We start from the raw sequence: 18,792 nt of genomic DNA, 5'->3' as shown, positions 1-18,792 counted from the left end.
GTCCTAACGCACGTGAGCATCCGCCTTCCGCATTGCGAGCCTCGGCCTCGGCCCCGCCCTAACCAGCGCCCCGCACATGCGCAGTCGCTCCTCCTTCGGGCCGTTCGTGCGTCGGTCGTGCGTCAAGATGGCTGCCTCCGTGCGGCGCACGCTGCTGAGGCTGTTGCCCAGCCTCTTGCGAAGTTCCTACGGCGTGCAGGTAACCCCTCGGAGGGCTTTCTCCGCTTCCCCACGCTGTCTGCGCGTTCCCGCCCTTGCCCCGCAGCGAGGACTCAAGGCGCCCAGCTCTTCCCATCTGTTTACGTCTCGATCCTGCACCACCCTCTGTCCCCCGCGGCGCGCGTTTTCTAGTACTGAGTCTTAGGGAAAGAGCCAGGTTTACGTGTCGCCTTCCCTAAGTACTAGACGAAGAATGAGGTGATTGGATTGATCCTGCACATGCACAGCTAATTTCTAACTTTGTCGTTGTAAGTGTCCTTGTATCAAAGGATCCTAATTTTAATTCCCCCCGCCCCCCCCCCCCCCGTGTTCCGGAAACTGTCTCACTCTGCCCTGGTGGACTGATTGACCTCTTAAGTGACCTTGAACTCTCCTGCTCTTTGCGCCTCCTCTTCCCAGGTATTAAAGGCGTGATCTACGACTCTCTACCCCACCTCCTAACACGTCGTTTTCTTAAAAGAGCATGCTGGAGCGTTTAATCTGCTCCCTGGATTGAAGTTGCCCTCTAGGCTGAGGTACTCACCACCCTGGAGGTTCCTGCAGGGCAGGGAGAAATAGCTTGAAGGCTTGTCGCGACGACACTCCCTAAAGTGGGACTAAAGAGTGGTGACAGAGGTCACAACCGAAGTAATAACAGGCTTGGTAGCGTTGAAGCTGGCGTTAGCACTCAGATTTTGGTTTGCCCTGTGGAATGCTGACCTGCAGCATTTTATAAAACTGGGCAACTCAGTGTCTTTGACTTTTTCTCCCTTGTCTGATGCGTCCCCTGCGCTCCATAAATCTTATTTCCAAAAGGTTAGCAATCTTTTCTCTTTTTGCCAGATCCAGCTAATGCCCATCAAGCACAGATCTTTGTTTACTGTCTCCCTAACACAGTAATTATTCCTTTGTCTGGTTGACTTGTCAGTTTAACACCAGAAGAAATGCTACTCCCATTGTCTCTTTCTGCTGAATTATTCTGATGTTTTGGACACATGTCCCTTCTCCCCAAAGAATAATAAACCAAATAGTTATATCCTTTTCTAGAAACTCACCCTCTCATTTGACTCCCTTTATAGGTTCCCCTCCGGGCACTTTGCACTAAAGATCCTCCTGAAGAAGGTTCTCCATCCTCACTTCCCGTGTCCCCTTATGAGAATGAGCCTTGGAAATACCTGGAATCGGAAGGTACCCCAGATTGGGGGAAGTGAGAAAAAGTGGGGCCTGAAGTAACTGGCTAGGGAAGATCCCTACCACTTGCATGAATGAATAAACTCATGTGGTCTCTATTTCAGAATACCAGGACCGCTATGGTTCTCGACCTGTGTGGGCCGACTACCGCCGCAACCACAAAGGTGGTATACCGCCACAGCGGACCCGAAAGACATGCATTGTAAGATTTTAAGGTTTTCATTGTGGTGGGATGTGACGAGGAGACTATAGGGTGGGTGACATCGGTCCTTTCTGTGACTATGTTTTGTGTCTTTAACTACCAGTTTCTTTTCTACAGCGTAAAAATAAAGTTGCTGGGAACCCTTGCCCCATCTGCCGTGATCACAAGTTGCATGTTGACTTTAGGGTAAGCAGAATCTTTTATCCAGAATTAAGACTTGGATCCTCTCTGCAGTGCTAAAGAAATAATCAGGATGTGTTTCCCACGCTTTTGTACCTGTATGTATACAGTCCCAGCAACTGCCGCTGTGGAAACATCCTGCTTTATGGGCTTTCACCCCCTACTGTGGATTTCTTTACAAGGGTTTAGTTCACTCTCTTAAAATTCATAATCTAAATTCCAAGTAAGAAAAACACATTTGCCAGTAGATGGTGGCGCACTCCTTCAATCCTAGCACAGATGTAGGCAGAAGTAGGCAGATCTCTTTGAGTTCGAGGTCAGCCTGGTTTACAGAACTAGTTCCAGGACAGGCTCCACAGCTACAGAGAAACCCTGTCTCAAAACAAAAAATAAACAAAAAACCACATTTGATCTGTACTCAGTAATGCAGGCTTTTAATCCTAGCACTATGGAGGCAGAGGCAAACAGATTTCTGAGTTTGAGAACAGCCTGGGCTACATAGAGAACAAACAAAAAACACGTATTTGAAAGCAGACTTGGTTAGTATATGTCTGTGATCTCACACTGCAAGACTGAAGCAGAAGTGTGAGTTCCAAGTTCAGGCCCTGTCATTCCCTACCCCACCAGTTACAAAAGTGACTTTTCCTAAGGATGAGACAGGGTCTGAGTATCCCAAGTGGCCTCGGACTTGCTAACTTTGTAGCTTTTTTTTTTTAAGATTTTATTTAATTTTATGTATCTTGGTGTTTTTCCCACATCCATATCTGCATGGAGATGTCAGATTTCTTGGAACTCTAGTTACAGACAGTTGTGAGCTGCCATGTGGGTGCTGGGATTTGAACCCGAGTCCTCTGGAAGAGCAGTCAGTGCTCTTAATCACCGAGGCATCTCCAGCCCCGCAGGTAAACTTCTGGTCCTCCTGCCTTCCTAAGGGCTGTGGGTTACGGGTGGGGTGTGTGCTGCTGTGTGATGGCGCCACACCTAGCTCAGAGGTCAACTTGTTATTTCTAGGGAAAGAACTTACTTGGAAAAAAAAAACTTCCAAAGACAGGAGGGGTTTAAGGGAAAGAGCCCTATCTATCTACCTACTACACTATTAACAGATATATTGCCCTCTTTGGGGGTGGAAGGGGTGAGGAACGTTCCTCCATTTTCCTCTTTTGAGAAAGGGTTTGTTTATATAGTCCAAGCTGACCTCAACTCACTGTCCTGCCTCAGCAGGCTGCGTTCTCGGGTTGTCTCCTTGCTTAGTTGTTGTTTGCTTGGCCTCCTGTGTTCAATGAGATGCTGGGGCCTGGACCTAGAGCACAGGTAAGAAAGGAGCTATGGCGTAGAGTAGATTTCCTCTCCCCTCCCCACTTCAAAAGGATGAGGCTTGGTTTTTTGATTTGTTTGTTTGGTTGGTTTGGTTTTTCGAGACAGGGTTTCTCTGTAGCTTTGGGGCTTTTCTTAGAACTCTATATGCTAGACCAGACTGGCCTTGAACTCACAAAGATCTGCCTGCCTCTGCCTCCTGAGTGCTGGGATTAAAGGCGTGCACCACCTCTGCCCTGTTTTGTTTTTCAAGACAGGCTTTCTCTGCATAACTCTGGAGACTGTCCTGGAACTCACTCTAGACCAGGTTGGCCTCAAACTCAGAGATCCGCTTGCCTCTGCCTCCTGAGTACTGGGATTGTAAAGTCATGTGCCACCGTCATGCAGGTGCTCATGGGAGCCAAAACAATGACTGCATTGAGGATGCTGGGGATCCTGGGTGTGTTTCTGTTGATGAGGTTCATGTCCTTCCAGAGCGTCACAGAGGATGCTTCCAAGTCTCTTGTATGCAGGAGGTTAGGAAAAGAAGGCAGTGATTAGGCTGGGCATGCTGGTAGGTGTATCTGCTTCTTCTCTGCTCACCTCCTGTGATTGGTTTGCCTGGTTTTATGCAGTTCAAATTATTAAATTGCTCCTAGCTACATACTGTATTTTATGCACTATATTCAGCATGCTATTGTATTGCTTACTTATTACATATCCGCCTTGTTGTTGTTTCTGGGTAATTTCTAGGACCTTGATGACTAGCCCCAGTTTTTTACCCAAAGGTATACATTTTGGAGCATGCTTTCTCCATACCTGAGTGTCAGAATGTTGGCTTTTATGTTAAATGAATTGGTGAGGCTAAAACTGAAGGAAGCATCGAGACACACAGAGTCGTGAGGGGAGCTATGGGGCTGGCCTCAAACTCACGGAGAGCCACTTTGCTTCTGCCTCCTAAGTGCTGGGATGTAGCCCAGGCTGGCCTGAAACTCATGACCTTTCTGTGTTTGCCTTTCCATCACGTTCCGCTGGGGTTTGCTAGCACAGCGACTGTAGGTGTGTAAGGTGTCTGCATGCAGCCTCCAGACCACCTCTTCACGTGTCTGTTTGTCTCTCCCCTGCAGAATGTGAAACTCTTGGAACAGTTCGTTTGCGCCCACACGGGTATCATCTTTCACGCCCCATATACAGGTTAGCTTGGCACTCCTGTCAATACCACTATGGTTTTTCCTTGGGGGCACTCCTGTTTATATTGTTGGGTGGTAAGTGTGTGGTAGGTGTATATGTAGCACACAGAAGTGTGGTTGCAGCTTTTGGAGATTGTATTAATGAGGATACTCATTAGGCTAGAATAGTTGTGTGCTTAGAAGACTAAGGTGAGCCTCTCTGTAAGCCACTGTCAAAATGAGCTTTGAGAAGTAAACCACGCCTTTAGTCCCAGCACTGGGAAGGTGGAGGCAGCCTGATCCCTGTGAGTTTGAGGTCAGCCTGATTTACTTAGTGTGTGTTCCAAGACAGCCAGACAGAAAACAGGTAACCCAGAAGGAACAAGGAAAACATCTGAGCTCCTCGTCTATCTTTGCAGGCAGCTACAGATGAGGCCGATGGGAAACTGGCTGTGAGGGAAGGTCAGGGGTCATTCGGTAAAGCCAGTTCCTCCACAGTCAGCTCGCCGTCTCTGTATAGAAGACTTTTGCTAACTCTGCTTTGTGGAATGGGCTCCAAGTTAAGTTTTCTGTCTCTAGGGGTCTGTATGAAGCAGCACAAGAAGCTGACCCAGGCCATCCAGAAAGCCAGGGAGTGTGGTAAGTGAGAGCAAGGCGGGAAAGGTCTTCTTAGGTGTAGCAGAGTGACGTGGGCTGGAAGGCGCTTATGTGCTCCCCTGACTCCTGGAGTTTCTTCTGAATTGGGTGTGGTGCTGGAGCCCGGAGTCCCAGCTGCAGATTTCTGGCTCCTAGGACCTGCTACATGTAACATGGAGGAAACAGTATTTCCTAGGACCTGCTACATGTAACACGGAGGAAACAGTATTTCCTAGGACTTGCTACATGTAACACGGAGGAAGCAGTGTCCTAGAACCTGCTACATGAACGCAGAGGAAGCAGTGTTCCTAGGACTGACTACATGTAACACGGAAGAAGCAGTGTTTCCTAGGACCTGCTACATGTAACACGGAGGAAGCAATGTCGCTCTACACTGAATCCTGACAGTCTTGAGTTCTTTGTTCCCAATTCTGTAGTATTCTTACCTGGCTGACACATAGCACCTTTGCACAGATGAGTGAGCAGTACCCTTCAGCAGCATATACAGAGACTGAACATAGCTTTGCAGGGGAGCGTGGGCAGCGCCCCACCTATTCTTTGTCTCCTTGGCTGGTTGTGCAGTGTGGGGCCTGAAATGTGCCTGGTGCTTTCAGTTGGTCCCTCCATCCTGGTGCCTTTTTCTTGTCCCTGGATCTGAATTCCCTTTCCTCATCCTCCCTTATTTCCTTTAATTCCTTAGGTCTCCTCAGTTACTACATTCCCCAGGTTGAGCCCCGAGATGTTGACTTCCAAACTGTTCATGGAGCTGTCAGTGTTACTCCGCCAGCCCCCACATTGTTGTCGGGCGAGCCTTGGTACCCGTGGTACAGCTGGCAACAGCCACCAGAGAGGGAACTGTCCCGCCTTCGCCGGCTGTATCAAGGAAATCTCCTAGAAGAAAGTGGCCCCCCACCTGAGTCGATGCCGCAGGTGCCCGCTACACCAGCAGCAGAAATCTCCGCCGAGCAGACGGGCTCCCAGAGTGCTTAGGGCTTGTGGACCGGGAGGCATAGAGTCTGGGTTCTGTGATGGCATGTGTTCTGAGACCCTAAGAAAGTGACTGATGCAGAGGACAAACACATGGGAAACTGGAGAGGGCTTCTGATATGAACAGAACCTGGACTGGTGTGTGCACTTGAAAGTCTGTCCCTATTTTAAACCTGCTGGCCCAGCATTTCTACAATAAAGCTTTCTCTTCTGTCCCTGACTTCCGTTGGGCTGACTTTTCAGAGCATGGGGGTGAAGTGTATGAGGTGGGGTGCTGGCTGCTGTGGGGTGGGAGTGTGTGTGTTCGGCCAAACTCACCCTGCCTGCAACTCCAGCAAGGAAAGGGTGCCTGAAGACGATCCTGTCTTGTGGGTTCCCTTGCTGTTCTCCGAGGTCCAGTCCCAGTGAAATATGCTTGGTTGCCCTGGCTTCTACAGGGGCACCGGCCGGCAAGAGGAGTCCTGTTGCTAGGAGACCACCAGTTTGGCCAGACAAATGGGGTCTCCTAGGCTGCTGGACCCCGCTGTTGGGGCGGGGCGATTCTTGGAGGCGGGTCCTGGAAATAAAGACAGGGTGTGCGCTCCTGGTAGCGGAAGTGACGTTGTGTGGGGCGTGTCCGGCCCCGCACAATGGGCCATGGAGTTCCCGTTCGATGTGGATGCGCTGTTCCCGGAGCGGATCACCGTGCTGGACCAGCACCTGCGGCCTCCGGCCCGCCGACCCGGAACCACAACGCCGGCCCGGTGACATTTCAAACCCGCCCCGTGGCCCTTCTGTCCCGGTTCCTCTCCAAACCTGGTCAAGGCACCACGCCCCCTTCTCACTGTCTGCTGGCCATTCTTTCTGCATCCACAGCCTTGTTTTTGGTGACCTTTGACCCTGAACCTTGCTGGATTAATCGGCCAGCATACGTAGCCTTTCACCCCTTGGCCCCATGTGGCCTCGCCTTGAGGCTATGGGCGACCCACATACTGTCCCACAGTAATCCTGACATGGGATCTGGACGGGAGGTGGGAGGGGAGGTCGAGTTCCAGGCAAAGTCAGAGACCCCATGGAGGAGCCCGGGTGAGAGTCAGGCAGGCTGGCAGGAGTGACTCCTCAGGTCCTGTGACCCAGGCGCATAGCTGACCGGCCCCCTCTCTCTCTAGTGTGGATCTGCAGCAGCAAATCATGACTATTATAGACGAACTGGGCAAGGCGTCTGCCAAGGTACGGGGCACCTCCAGGAGGAGTAGAGAACTGGGTGGCAGATAAGGGGCCGGTAGAAAGTGTGTCTTCATGTCTGCAGGCCCAGCATCTCCCTGCACCCATCACCAGCGCTTCCAGGATGCAGAGTAACCGCCATGTTGTCTATATCCTAAAGGATATTTCAGCCCGACCGTGAGTTCTAGTGTTCGTCCACCTGAATCAACCCTTATCCTTTGCTGTCCTCCTTTCTTTACTATCTGTCCCAGACAGTTGCTGCTGCCCGGTTCATTCTTCTCCCCATCCCACAGGGCAGGGAAAGGAGCCATCATTGGTTTCCTCAAAGTTGGATACAAGAAACTCTTTGTACTGGTAAGTGTTGCGCAAACTGGGCATTTGTAAGCTTTGGTGCCAGGGAAGAAATGTGGAGGAGGGTGGGGTGGGGTGGGGTGGGTAACAAAGATGCCTGGCTCCTAAGAAGATACGTTATTCTCGGCGCCATAGGATGACCGTGAAGCGCACAACGAGGTGGAACCGCTTTGCATTCTGGACTTTTACATCCACGAGTCAGTGCAACGGCACGGCCACGGGCGAGAGCTGTTTCAGCACATGTTACAGGTACCAGCCAGCCTTATAGATGTGAGAGGCTCCCACAGGCCCTGCTGCCTGCCCCACAGTGGCCCATTTCCCTCATGTTCCCTTGCCAGGCTCCCAGTTTCCTGCTAGCATGCTTCCCCCTCAACCCCCCTGCCCCCAAGTCTCTGGTTTCCTGCAGAAAGAGCGAGTTGAACCACACCAGCTGGCCATTGATCGACCGTCACCAAAGCTGCTGAAGTTCCTCAACAAGCACTACAACCTGGAAACCACAGTCCCACAGGTTAGAGGCTCCGCACAGAGGCAGCACCTCATCTCGCTGAGTAACCTTTGGGGTGCTGGGGAGCAAAGCTAGGCCCTTGGGCGGGCTGTACTTGTGCTCTGCCGCTGAACTGCATCTCTGCTTCCCTTTTTAAAAGATTTACGTTTTTTTGTTGTTGTTGTTTTTTTGGTTTTTTTTTTTCCTTGAGACAGAGTTCCTCTGTAGCTTTGGAGCCTGTCCTAAAACTCTCTATGTACACAAGGCTGGCCTTAAACTCACAGAGACCCGCCTGCCACTGCCTACTGAGTATTGGGATTAAAGGTGTGCACCACCACCTCCCGGCTCCGTTTTCTTTTCTTTTTTTTAAAGATTTATTTATTTATTATGTGTACAATATTCTCAGTATTCTGCCTGCAGGCCAGAAGAGGGCACCAGACCTCATTACAGATGGTTGTGAGCCACCATGTGGTTGCTGGACTCAGGACACCCCCCCACCAAGAGCGCAGTGATGCTCTTAACCACTAAGCCATCTCTCTAGCCCTCCATCTTATTTTCTTACTCTGCATTCCTGTTCATGTGTAAAGATGAAAGACATATGAGAATCAGTTTGCACCTTCTGCCGCGTGGGTTCTGAGACTTGAACTTGAGACATCTGGCCAGTCCTACCTTGGATGTTTTGTTAGGCTTACTTTATTGTATGTGTTTGAATGTTTTACCCGCATGTATGCATGTGCATCATGTCCGTACCTGTGCACACAGAGGTCGGGAGAGATCAGAACCATTGGAACTAGAGTTACAGCTGGGTGTGAGCCACCACGTGCTGGGGACTGAACCTTAGTCCTCTGCGAGAGCAACAAGCACCAAAAAACGGCCGAGCCAGCTCTCCAGACGCTGACTTTTGTTGTTTCATGTAAGATCTCACTGGGTCACTCACAGAGATCCACCTACTTCTGTCTCCAGAGTGCTGGGATTAAAGGGGTGTACCACCACCTCAGCTAATTTTTTTTTGAGAACTTCATACGTAGACTCTGTATCTATAGCTCTGCTACCCCTTCAACTTCTCCCGTGTTCCCACATTATCTCCTCTTTATTGTTGTTACATGTACATGTGTGTGTACATACACACACACACACACACACACAATCTACTAAAGTCCTTTAGCGTTGTTTATATTTACTTGTGTCCAGGGTGCCACTGTTTTTTGGAACAGGATCTCACTGTGTAGCTAAGGCTGGCCTTGAACTTGGGGTCACTCTCTGTCTCTGTCTCTACCTCCTGAGTTATGAGATAACAGGTACACCTTGGTGCCCAGATGTTTTGTTTCTGAAAGAGATTTGCTGCATAACCCCTCAAACTGATGATCCTCCTGCCTCAGCCTCCCGAGAGTTAGGATTATGTCACACGGTCCAGTGTGACTTATTTTTACAGTTAAATCTTTTCTTCTCACACTGTCACATGTTCTGGAAACATTCATTCTGTTGTTTTTTTTTTTTAAGAATTTTTTTTAAAGATTTATTTATTCATTATGTATAGTGTTCTGCAGGCCAGAAGAGGACACCGCACAAGATGTTACTACAGATGGTTGTGAGCCACCATGTGGTTGCTAGGAATTGAACTCAGGACCTCAGGAACAGCAGGCAATGCTCTTAACGGTTGAGCCATCTCTCCAGCCCCATCCCGTCTTCTTGTCTTTTTTCTTTTTCTCTCTTTTTTTTTTGTTTGTTTGTTTGTTTGTTTGAGATGGGGGTCTCACCATATAGCTCTGACTGCCCTAGAACTCATTGTGTAGAGCAGGCTGACTTCAAATTCACAGAGATCCGCCCGTGTCGGCTCAGAATTCTGGATTAAAGGGGTGCCACATGCACAGCTGGTTGTTGTTCCGGCAGACTTGTTTTGGGGAGCGTCTCATTATGTAGTACCAGTGGGCTGGAACTCAGAAATCCACCTACCTCTGCCTCCACTACAGCCAGCCTCAGGGAACTTTTGCTGGTCTGTTTTCAGACAGGTAGTTGTTCTGCAACTCAGCTGACCTAAGACTCCCAGTGTAGCCCAGGATGTAGCCAGTAATTCTCCTACCTCAAACTCCTAACTGCTGGATTACCATACTTGTGGGAATTCATCCAGCCAATTGCACTTACCCACGTTTTTATGTACTCACTGGTTATTTTTATTCTTTTTTAAAGACTATCCATTCCTTATTTATACCTGTGTGTATGTGAGTACCTGCATGGGAATACGTGCACGGTGAGTGGGGACCACTGAGGCCAGAGTGCTGAGAACCTAACGTCAGGGTTCTTACTCTCTGAGCCACCTCATGGCCTGTTATCCTTGATCAGGGCTCCCTCCCTCCCTCCCTTCTTTTCTGTTGTTGCTTTTTTGAGACAGGGTCTCTCTATGTAGCTTTGACAGTCCTGGAGCTACCTAGGTAAATCAGGCTGGGTTTGAACCATAGAGGTCCTCCTGCCTCTGCTTCCAGAGTTCTCCACCGCACCTGGACATGTTGTTTACTTCATTTTTGTCCCCAGACTGAAGCAGCTTGTGTCCGCCTTGTTCTCACACAGAGCATTTCTCATTTAGTCAGCATTTATGGACAACCCAGAATACAGATATCTGAGCTCCGTGGGGAGCTTGGTTTATCATGGGAGTGACTGTGAGTTAGAGACGTGTGACTAACGCACTGTGTGCGCCACTGCTGTGGGCACTAGGAATCCTTAACCATCAAAAGAACCTGCTTTCTAAAGGTGGAGCCAGACAAGCATAACATATTCTAGGGCCAGGTAAGGTGGCGCACGCCTTTAATCCCAGCACTCTGGAGGCAGGGCCAGGCGGATCTCTGTGAGTCTGGTGCCAGCCTGGTCTACAGAGTGAGTTTTAGGACTTCCTTGAAAGTCTTCTTTACTGTAGGTAAGGGTAAGTGTCCTGATAAAATGACACCAGTGTTGGTGCGGGTGGGACTTCACAGGTGAGATACGGGAGAACGCTGTCACTGAGAGGCTTCTTCATTTGTGCAATGGCATGAAGAAAGTGTGTGAGGCCCAGTGTCCCAGAGAGGTAGTGGTCAGTACTAAGGCTATGCAGTGAGAACATGCCCAGGTCAGTGCGGCATGGCTATGCAGTGAGAACATGCCCAGGTCAGTGCAGTAAGGCTGTGCGGTGAGAACATGCCCAGGTCAGTGCAGTAAGGCTGTGCGGTGAGAACATGCCCAGGTCAGTGCCATGAAAGGAATGCAGAAGATGAGGGCAAAGGTGAAAAAAGGGGGCACGCTTGGGGCCACACAGGTCACTGTAAAGGCTTTGGTTTCTACTGAGTGAAAAGCAAAATTAGCAGGGTGGTGATGCATGCCTTTAGTCTCAGCACTCGGGTGGCAGAGGCAGACAGATCTCCGTGAGTTCGAGGCCAGCCTGGTCTATAGAGCAAGTTCCAGAACAGGCCAGAGCTATACAGAGAAACCCTGTCTCGGGGTTGGGGGGGAGGAACGGTGGAAAAGGCACATTCTTCATAAAGGCACTTTATGCTGTTTCTGCGGGCAAGTGGAGTGGCTAGCTTGTACATCAACAGATGCATGTCTGTATGTGCGCGGTGTGCATACAGTGTCTGAAGAACTGGGAATAGGGCATTGCATCCCCTGGAACACAGATGGTTGTGAGCCGCCATGTGGATGCTGGGAATGGAAAGAGCTCAACAGACCAGTATCTCCTCTGCCCCTTCATTTTCTGGCTATGATCATAATTCTTGGGGATGTTCATTTTTCCAAGAACCATTTGTTAAGGAAACTTTTGTTTATTCCCTGTTGAATGAGTGATCTTGGCATCTTTGTTGAAAATCATGTGACCATGGACACGTTAGTTTGTTTCTGCACCTTTGAGTCTATTCTGTTGATTGACAGCTGTCCTGTGCTACTTGTTGCTGCTGCTTCTGCTTCTGCTTCTGCTTCTTCTTCTCCTTCTCCTCCTCCTCCTCCTTCTTTTCTTCTTCTTCTCAAAGACAGGGTTTCTCAGTACCTATGGAGCCAGTCCTGGAACTCTGTAAACCAGGTTGGCCTCTAACTCACAGAGATCTTCCTGCCTCTGCCTCTTGAGTGCTGGGATTAAAGGTGTGCACCACCACCACCCAGCCTGTTTTGCTTTTTTGAGACAAGTTTTCTCTGTAACAGCCCTAGCTGTCCTAGAACTTGATCTGTACCCAAGGCTAGCCTTGGAATCACAGAGATCTGCCTGCCTCTACCTACTGAGTGCTGGGATTAAAGGCATGCACCACCATGCCTGGCTGTTTTTTTTTTCTTTAAAAAATATTTAAAATAGATATGTTTTTGTCTGTTTTTTGACACAGGGTTTCTCTGTGTATTCCTGGCTGTCCTGGAACTCACTCTGTAGACCAGGCTAGCCTCAAACTCAAGAGATCTGCTTGCCTCAGCCTCCCAAGTACTGGCATTAAAACCATGTGATGCCACTGCCTGGCTAGATTTATTTTATTATGTGTATGAATATCTTGCCTGCATGACTATATGTACAGTACAGGTGTGCCTGGTACCCATGGAGGAAGTCAGAAATAGCATTGGATTGGCTAGGACTGGAGTTAGAGATGGTTGTGAGCCGCCATAGTGGGTGCTAGGAAATAAACCAGTCTTCTGCAAGAGCAGCAAGTACCCTTAACCGCTTGGGGCGTGTCTCATGTAGCCCAGGCTGGCCTCCAGCTCTCTGTGTAGCTGAGGCTAACCTTGAACTTGGTCTTCCTACTTTCTTCTTCCAAGGGCTAGGATAGCAGACATGTGCCACAGTACCTAGTGTATGTGGCTGAAGCTTGACGCCACGGCCCCATGGTGGGCAAGCACGTACCCCTGTGGCCGTCCTGACTCACTGTGTGCTGAGGCTGAGTGGACAGCGAGCTTTGTTTGCTTTGTCTTCCAGGTGAACAACTTCGTGATCTTTGAAGGCTTCTTCGCTCACCAGCATCGTAAGTCTCCTTACCTTGCGTTGGTCTAGAAGGTGGGGAGAGGGAAAGGAAAGAGGTGGGCTCTTGGTCCCACTGGCCCCCCACTGAGGGCCACCCCCTCTTCCTTCCTCACAGGGCCCCCCACTGCCTCTCTGAGGGCAACTCGACACTCTCGTGCTGCCGAGGTCGATGCCACGCCCACTGGTAAAGCCTGCGTGGACTGGGTGGGATTAAAGAGCAGTGAAGTCTAGTTTCTCAAGAGTTCCATCGCGTGGTACCATCTGCTGCAATTAGAATACCCTAAAGCCACCCGTGTACCCAGCAGTCCCCTCTGCCTGAGCCCTGCTGGGAGCTCGTGCATTTTGTAACTGGAAGGAACTCAGGCCCCGCTAATGCTGAAGCACATGCACTAATTACACTGCTCTCAGCGAGGCGCACCCCAGCCCCGTCCTCGGCGACGGTTCTCAGGAAGCGAGCCCCTTCAGACCTTGGCTGACCACTGATGCCAGCATAGCCTCTTTCCTAGGACAGCTCCCTCAAAACAGGCCAAAATCAAATTACTTTGTAAATGTTTCAGGCTCAGTCATCAGGGAGGGACAGGTGAGTGAGCCCAACAGTTCTTTGATTTCTGTTCATGGCATTGTGATGTGAACGGTCCAAAGATTAAATATGTGTTTTAGAAGAGAATGCTCAAAATTTATAACATTTTTACCTGGCATGATGTCACACGCCTTTTATCCCAGTACTCAGGAGGAAGAGGCAGGCAGATCTCTGTGAGTTCAAGGCCAGTCTGGTCTACAGAGTTCCAGGATAGCCAGAGATACACAGAAAAACCTGTCTCTAGATAAATAAATAAGTAAAAATCAAGCCCGTTTGGCATGAAACTCACTGGCTGCATCCTGCCTCCCCTGCTCCCTCTGAAGTACATCCTCAGGGAGAGGGCACAGCCCTCACCAGTGGTGTGGTGCTGCATGGCCCAGACAGAATGGCCTCCTTCCTGGGATAGCCTTGTGGCTAGTTACCTTTCCATTGGCCTAGAAAGGGAGTAACAGTGGCCTAAAGAACAGCTCATTGCTCCTTGTTAGTGTCAGCCCAGGCTCCCAGAGGCTCATCATGACCACGACCCACCGTGGTTTGGGAGGCTACTGTCCAGCAGGCAGTAATGTTGAGCTTCCATCTGGGATGGGTGCAGATCCACAGAGGACTGCTTGGGTTCTCCATCCTTGTTTATAACGCAGAACCTAAGAAAGGGAGGTAACCCACCCTTGCCATATAGTAAATCCCACTTGCTGAAGCCATTTTGTAGATGCCCGCATTTTTTTCCTCTTCTTTTTGGGAACAAAGGGATTGAGATAGGATCTCTCTGTGTAGCTCTGACTGTTCTGGAACACTATGGACACTATGGAACTGGTCACTATGTAGACCAGGGTGGCTTAGGACTCACAGAGATCTGCCTGCCTCTTCCTCCTGAGTGCTGGGATTACAGGTGTGTTCTTTGAGCCAGGGCCTCAATACTGGAACTCACCATGTCTGTCAGGCCTGCCTCTGCCTTACTAAAGGCACAGCCGCCACATTCTTTTATTACCGTTTTAAAACCCAATAAACCTTAGTCTCCGTATCTTTTATGTACAGGAAGGAGAGGTTCTGCACCTCCTCTCCCCACTTCCCAAGAACAATTCCCAATTAACCAAGGGCTTTGTCCATCTCATCTAGAGGGACCCAGGGTCCTCACTGGCCCAGCTGGGACTATTCCACTGCCCCAGAACCCCAGGGGGGCCTGACAACACCCACGGACAGTAAGAGCTCACCTCCTCTTGGCCATCCTCTCCTGTGTTTCCCAGGCCCCAGCCTCCCCTGGATCTTTCTCCTGAAACTCCGTGTTTGGCCTACTCCTTCTGGCTCCCCCGAAAGTGCTCCAGCATTCCTCCCCGACTCCCTCTGGTGTGCTGGCTTTGCCACAGCACGGCTTCTGTTCTGGCTTTCCCAGGAGGAGCTGTGGTGTCAGGGAGCCGAAGTTTGGGATCTTGGGGAAGCGGCAGGGAGGAGGTGTGGAACGTGCATCTCCTAATACTTCCTTGTGTCCCTATTGCCACCAGCTCCAGCGCGGAAGCTGCCACCCAAAAGGGCAGAGGGAGACATTAAGCCATATTCCTCCAGTGACAGAGAATGTAAGGGGGTTGGGGAGAAGAGTGGGGGGGGGTCAAGGGAGGCGAGCTGGGAGTGGCGAAGGGGAGGTAGCTGGGGACAGTAATAAACGGCCACAGCGACCTCTCCTGCCTGATCTTGATTATTGTGACTCTCCTCTTTCTTCTCTCTCCTACCCTCTTTGTTTCTCCTCTCCCCAGTCCTAAAGGTGGCTGTGGAGCCTCCTTGGCCCCTGAACAGGGCTCCTCGCCGGGCCACACCGCCAGCTCACCCACCTCCACGCTCTAGCAGCCTGGGAAACTCGCCGGATCGGGGTCCCCTCCGACCCTTTGTGCCAGAGCAGGAGCTACTTCGCTCCCTGCGTCTCTGCCCCCCACACCCTACTGCCCGCCTTCTGCTGGCCTCTGACCCTGGGGGCAGCCCAGCTCAGCGCAGACGCACCAGGTAAGAGGGCCTGCAAGTTTGGGAGCCTCAGGATATCTAAAAGTCAGGAGCGGTGAAGGATAAGGTGACACCCCCCCCCCCCTCCCCGGGATGTGAAACAGTGCAATCTTTACCAGAAACACAAATTTCTGCAAGACTGGTCTGCCGGGCTTTATGCAGAGCAGGGACCAGAGTGGTATTCTGAGAGTTATCAAAAGAACAGGAAGACGACAGGATCCATCGGGTGGGGGCCTTGAGCCTTTCAAACTGGGGGAATCTTGGCTTAGCATTTGCCAGGGGTAGGCATGTGTCTCACAGATGGGAACCATTGGGTTCCAGGGACAAGGGCCTCTGTGCCAAGAGCCCTTCCAGACAGTTAGGGAGGGGATGTGTCCTTTATGTTTCCTCTTAGCTTCTTCTTTGCCTCTGACATCTCTGTTTTTCTCTCTCCCTGCCTTCCCTCTCCCCTCCTCCTGTCCATGACATCCCTCCACAGCTCCCTTCCCCGCTCCGATGAGAGTCGATACTGACAGCTGCCCCTTTCCCTCCCTCTTCCCAAACCCTGCAACCCACTCTTCCATCAGGATTCTTTTCTTCCCCTTCCGTGAACAGCTGGGTTGCCAGGGTTCTAAACAGCCTAACACTTTGTAGCTTTTCTTATGGCAGAAGACACCCCGCACACTCCCACTCCCACCCCCAGCATATGCTCTCCCACAGGCAGCCCACTCTGCTCCTGCTGACTCCCTAGAGAAGCACACTCTGCTTACGGTCAGATTCCAGACCATCAGGGAAGGAAGAAGGGCCACCCCTGCCAGGGAAACCCTGAAGGAGTGTCCTGCCAATGGATACTCCCTCCACAGTGCCCACTGGCAGCTCTAATCCTGCACCCTGCTGCCAAATACACCTGTCCTTTAGTCTGCTGACGGCAGCCTGTGAGCATATTCTGCCTCCAAGCTGACAGGCTGATGGGACAAGGACCCCTTGGCTTCCCAGCAGGGTCCTCCCAACATTGCCAAACTCTTACTTTCCAAGTGTTGTGTAGATGTCTCAGGTGTTGCTTTGGGGTCTCTACAGGAGACCCACAGACAACACCACTTATTTCAGATAACCTGAGCCTCTCTTGGCAGTAGATCCCAGCAAACCCCAGGACCACTTAGCTGTGTCTTTGAAGATAAACCTGATCCATTAGATCCTGGATTCCCCTCTAACCTCCCTGCCTCCCTCTAAATAGACTCGGGAGACTGTCTTGAGATAATGTGGGGATCACCCTTCTGCTCCCCTCCCTCCCCCACCCTCTGACTGCGTGGTAGATCAGGTGCCCCGCGTGTTCCCTCAAGTCCTTGGGAGCAGGACCTCCCTCTCCCCACTTAGCCCTTCTCCCTCTCAGTGTTGTCTCAATAAAGTGTGGATTCTTCTGTTTTCTAAATTGACATTTTCAGTGAGAAGCGGTTAAGTTTCATTTGTGCCTCATCGACTTTCCTGGGGTCCCTACCTCTCTTCCTCTCATCTTCAGATCTGAGACCTGCAGCCGAGCTCAGGGCCACCTTTTCAGTCTGCCCTGCCCCGTCTTTATTGCTGGTTCTATCCTAGAGTTGCAATAAGTATGCAGACCTCGCTATCCACTTGGGAACCTTAGGTCCCCTCCCCGCCCACAACTTCTACCTCCTTCCCCTGGCCAGCCCTTGATAACTTTATCAAGGATAAAGATTTGTTGGGATCTCGGAATTCACTAACCTCAGGACTGTTTCTGGGTTCGTCTCCTACTCTTTGACTTCCTCATGTCTGCCCCACTAATCCTTCAGTGGTCTCTTAAGACAGACAAGTTCTACCTACATCCGTCCCCACAGGGTACCGGGCATGGTGGCGCATGCCTTTAAGCCCGGCTCTTGGTAAGAGTTTGAAGGGAGCCTAGTCCACGTAGCTAGTTCTAGTCCAGCCAAGGCAACATAGTGAAACCCTGTCTCAGTAATAGTAATAATAATAATAATAGTCCAACAGAGTCTGTCACCCCCCTGAAAAGGCAGCCTTTTCCTCCTAAATTCTGCCTTTTTACTCTGGTTTGAGATTTCTTATATCTAAGGGTAACCATGTTTTCCAAACATCAGGTCACATGGTCCAACAAGCTCTTCTCTTGCATGCATGAGTGTTTTGATGACATAACTGGGTCACATCACATACCACACCACCCCAATTGGAATAAAGCAAGACAGCAGGGATGTGTCAAGAAATAGTGAGGTATAAAATGAGCCCTTCCCCTACCTTTGCTGGGAAAAGCTTAGACAGGATCCCTCTGGGTGACAGCTGCCCATCGTCCTGTTCCCATGCTGCTCCTCTCTCCTACCCCTCCATGCCACCTTTCCTCCAGAGCCTCTTCCCCATCTCCCATTTCTTCTACAGGGGGACTCCCCAGGGGCTGGTAGCCCAAAGCTGCCACTACAGCCGCCATGGGGAAATCCATACCACATCCCTGGGTACAGGTAAGTGGGCACTCTTTCTTATTCTCCAATCACGCGGGCCACACACACACTACTACAGTCTCCCCAGATGCCTGGTATTTCCACAGGCAGCCAAGAACGGAAGCAGGGGGAAGAGGAAGCAGAGGATAGGTGAGGTCCACACGTCCTCCTAATAGCTGCCAGCACCTCTGACACCACTTAACGATACTCTCACTCGCTTCCTCTAAGTCTGTGAACCGGGTGCCGGTTCCCGCGCATCTTTCTACCTAACACCGCACTAAGTCTTCTTCCTCGTGGGCTGAGCTTTGGTGTTTCCTTCTGCCATGGTCTCAAATTTAGACCTGTTAATTGTCCCAGTCTGACAACCCAGCAGGTGTTCTCTGCGACCTTGAAGAACAGTAGCTCCCATTAGCAACTCTAACCTGCTCTCCGTCTCCCCGCCCACCAGGTCGCCCAGTGAGGTTCAGGTCTTGTTACAGGATGGGTCTGGGGAGGAAGCTACTGCGCACACAGTTGCTCCGAGGGTCCAGGCTCCACCAGCTCCTTCGTGGACGGCGGGTGGGGACATAATCAACGCCAGGTTCATTCGAAACCTTCAGGAACGCCGCAGCACCAGGCCTTGGTGACCACAGCCCCCTGGTACTCTCTCCAAGTCCGTATTATTTCTCCTTCACTACAGGACACAGCCAAAGCTCGGCCTTCATAATGGATGCATTCACTCATTCATTCAACAGGCCTGTCAGCTTCAGATCGTTTGTATCTTATTTTTAACCAGAGCAATAAAAGTATTTATTTTTTATCTCGATAGCCATTGAAATAAGTGACTTGTCGTTGCTTCAGCTCACGTACCCCTCTTTACGCCACTCAGCTCTACCTTCGCTCAGCCTTCCCCAGGCCCGGCAGAGGCTGCGCAGGCGTTCTCGGCGCACCTCGGCCC

The 18,792-nt window shown here is 50.7% G+C and overlaps 2 protein-coding genes across 6 annotated transcripts; both read left to right on the top strand.

Annotated features, from left to right (window-relative positions):
* Nucleotides 1-66: 66 nt before the first annotated feature.
* On the top strand, nucleotides 67-6,076 carry Mrps18b (mitochondrial ribosomal protein S18B). Its single transcript, XM_048440820.2, has 7 exons — nucleotides 67-199; nucleotides 1,278-1,386; nucleotides 1,494-1,591; nucleotides 1,709-1,777; nucleotides 4,192-4,258; nucleotides 4,813-4,872; nucleotides 5,570-6,076. Exons 1-7 carry the CDS (start codon nucleotides 77-79, stop codon nucleotides 5,857-5,859), a joined length of 816 nt encoding a protein of 271 aa, XP_048296777.1. The 5' UTR covers nucleotides 67-76; the 3' UTR covers nucleotides 5,860-6,076.
* A 259-nt stretch (nucleotides 6,077-6,335) lies between these two features.
* On the top strand, nucleotides 6,336-18,660 carry Atat1 (alpha tubulin acetyltransferase 1). 5 transcript variants are annotated; one of them, XM_048440806.3, is made up of 13 exons: nucleotides 6,336-6,599; nucleotides 7,005-7,065; nucleotides 7,145-7,236; nucleotides 7,353-7,413; nucleotides 7,546-7,659; nucleotides 7,817-7,918; nucleotides 12,807-12,852; nucleotides 12,967-13,035; nucleotides 14,928-14,999; nucleotides 15,177-15,420; nucleotides 17,797-17,876; nucleotides 17,963-18,005; nucleotides 18,304-18,660. In XM_048440806.3, exons 1-13 carry the CDS (start codon nucleotides 6,352-6,354, stop codon nucleotides 18,479-18,481), a joined length of 1,410 nt encoding a protein of 469 aa, XP_048296763.3. In that variant the 5' UTR covers nucleotides 6,336-6,351; the 3' UTR covers nucleotides 18,482-18,660. The 5 variants fall into 5 exon arrangements, with proteins under 5 accessions (XP_048296763.3, XP_048296764.3, XP_048296765.3 ...); XM_048440807.3 differs by lacking the exon at nucleotides 12,967-13,035; XM_048440808.3 differs by lacking the exon at nucleotides 17,963-18,005.
* Nucleotides 18,661-18,792: the final 132 nt, after the last annotated feature.

This window comes from Myodes glareolus, chromosome 18, assembly GCF_982192425.1.
Source record: "Myodes glareolus chromosome 18, mMyoGla1.1, whole genome shotgun sequence".
Lineage (NCBI taxonomy): Eukaryota > Metazoa > Chordata > Mammalia > Rodentia > Cricetidae > Myodes > Myodes glareolus.
Note: the sequence above shows the minus strand (reverse complement) of the source record. Positions and strands in the feature narration are given on the sequence as shown.

Coding starts and splice junctions, on each gene's coding strand:
- Mrps18b (XM_048440820.2), top strand. CDS start 77: ATGCGCAGTCGCTCCTCCTTCGGGCCGTTCGTGCGTCGGTCGTGCGTC. Junction 1,387..1,493: donor GAAATACCTGGAATCGGAAG/GTACCCCAGATT, acceptor TCTCTATTTCAG/AATACCAGGACCGCTATGGT. Junction 1,778..4,191: donor AGTTGCATGTTGACTTTAGG/GTAAGCAGAATC, acceptor TCTCCCCTGCAG/AATGTGAAACTCTTGGAACA.
- Atat1 (XM_048440806.3), top strand. CDS start 6,352: ATGGGGTCTCCTAGGCTGCTGGACCCCGCTGTTGGGGCGGGGCGATTC. Junction 7,414..7,545: donor ACAAGAAACTCTTTGTACTG/GTAAGTGTTGCG, acceptor TCGGCGCCATAG/GATGACCGTGAAGCGCACAA. Junction 13,036..14,927: donor GGTCGATGCCACGCCCACTG/GTAAAGCCTGCG, acceptor TATTGCCACCAG/CTCCAGCGCGGAAGCTGCCA.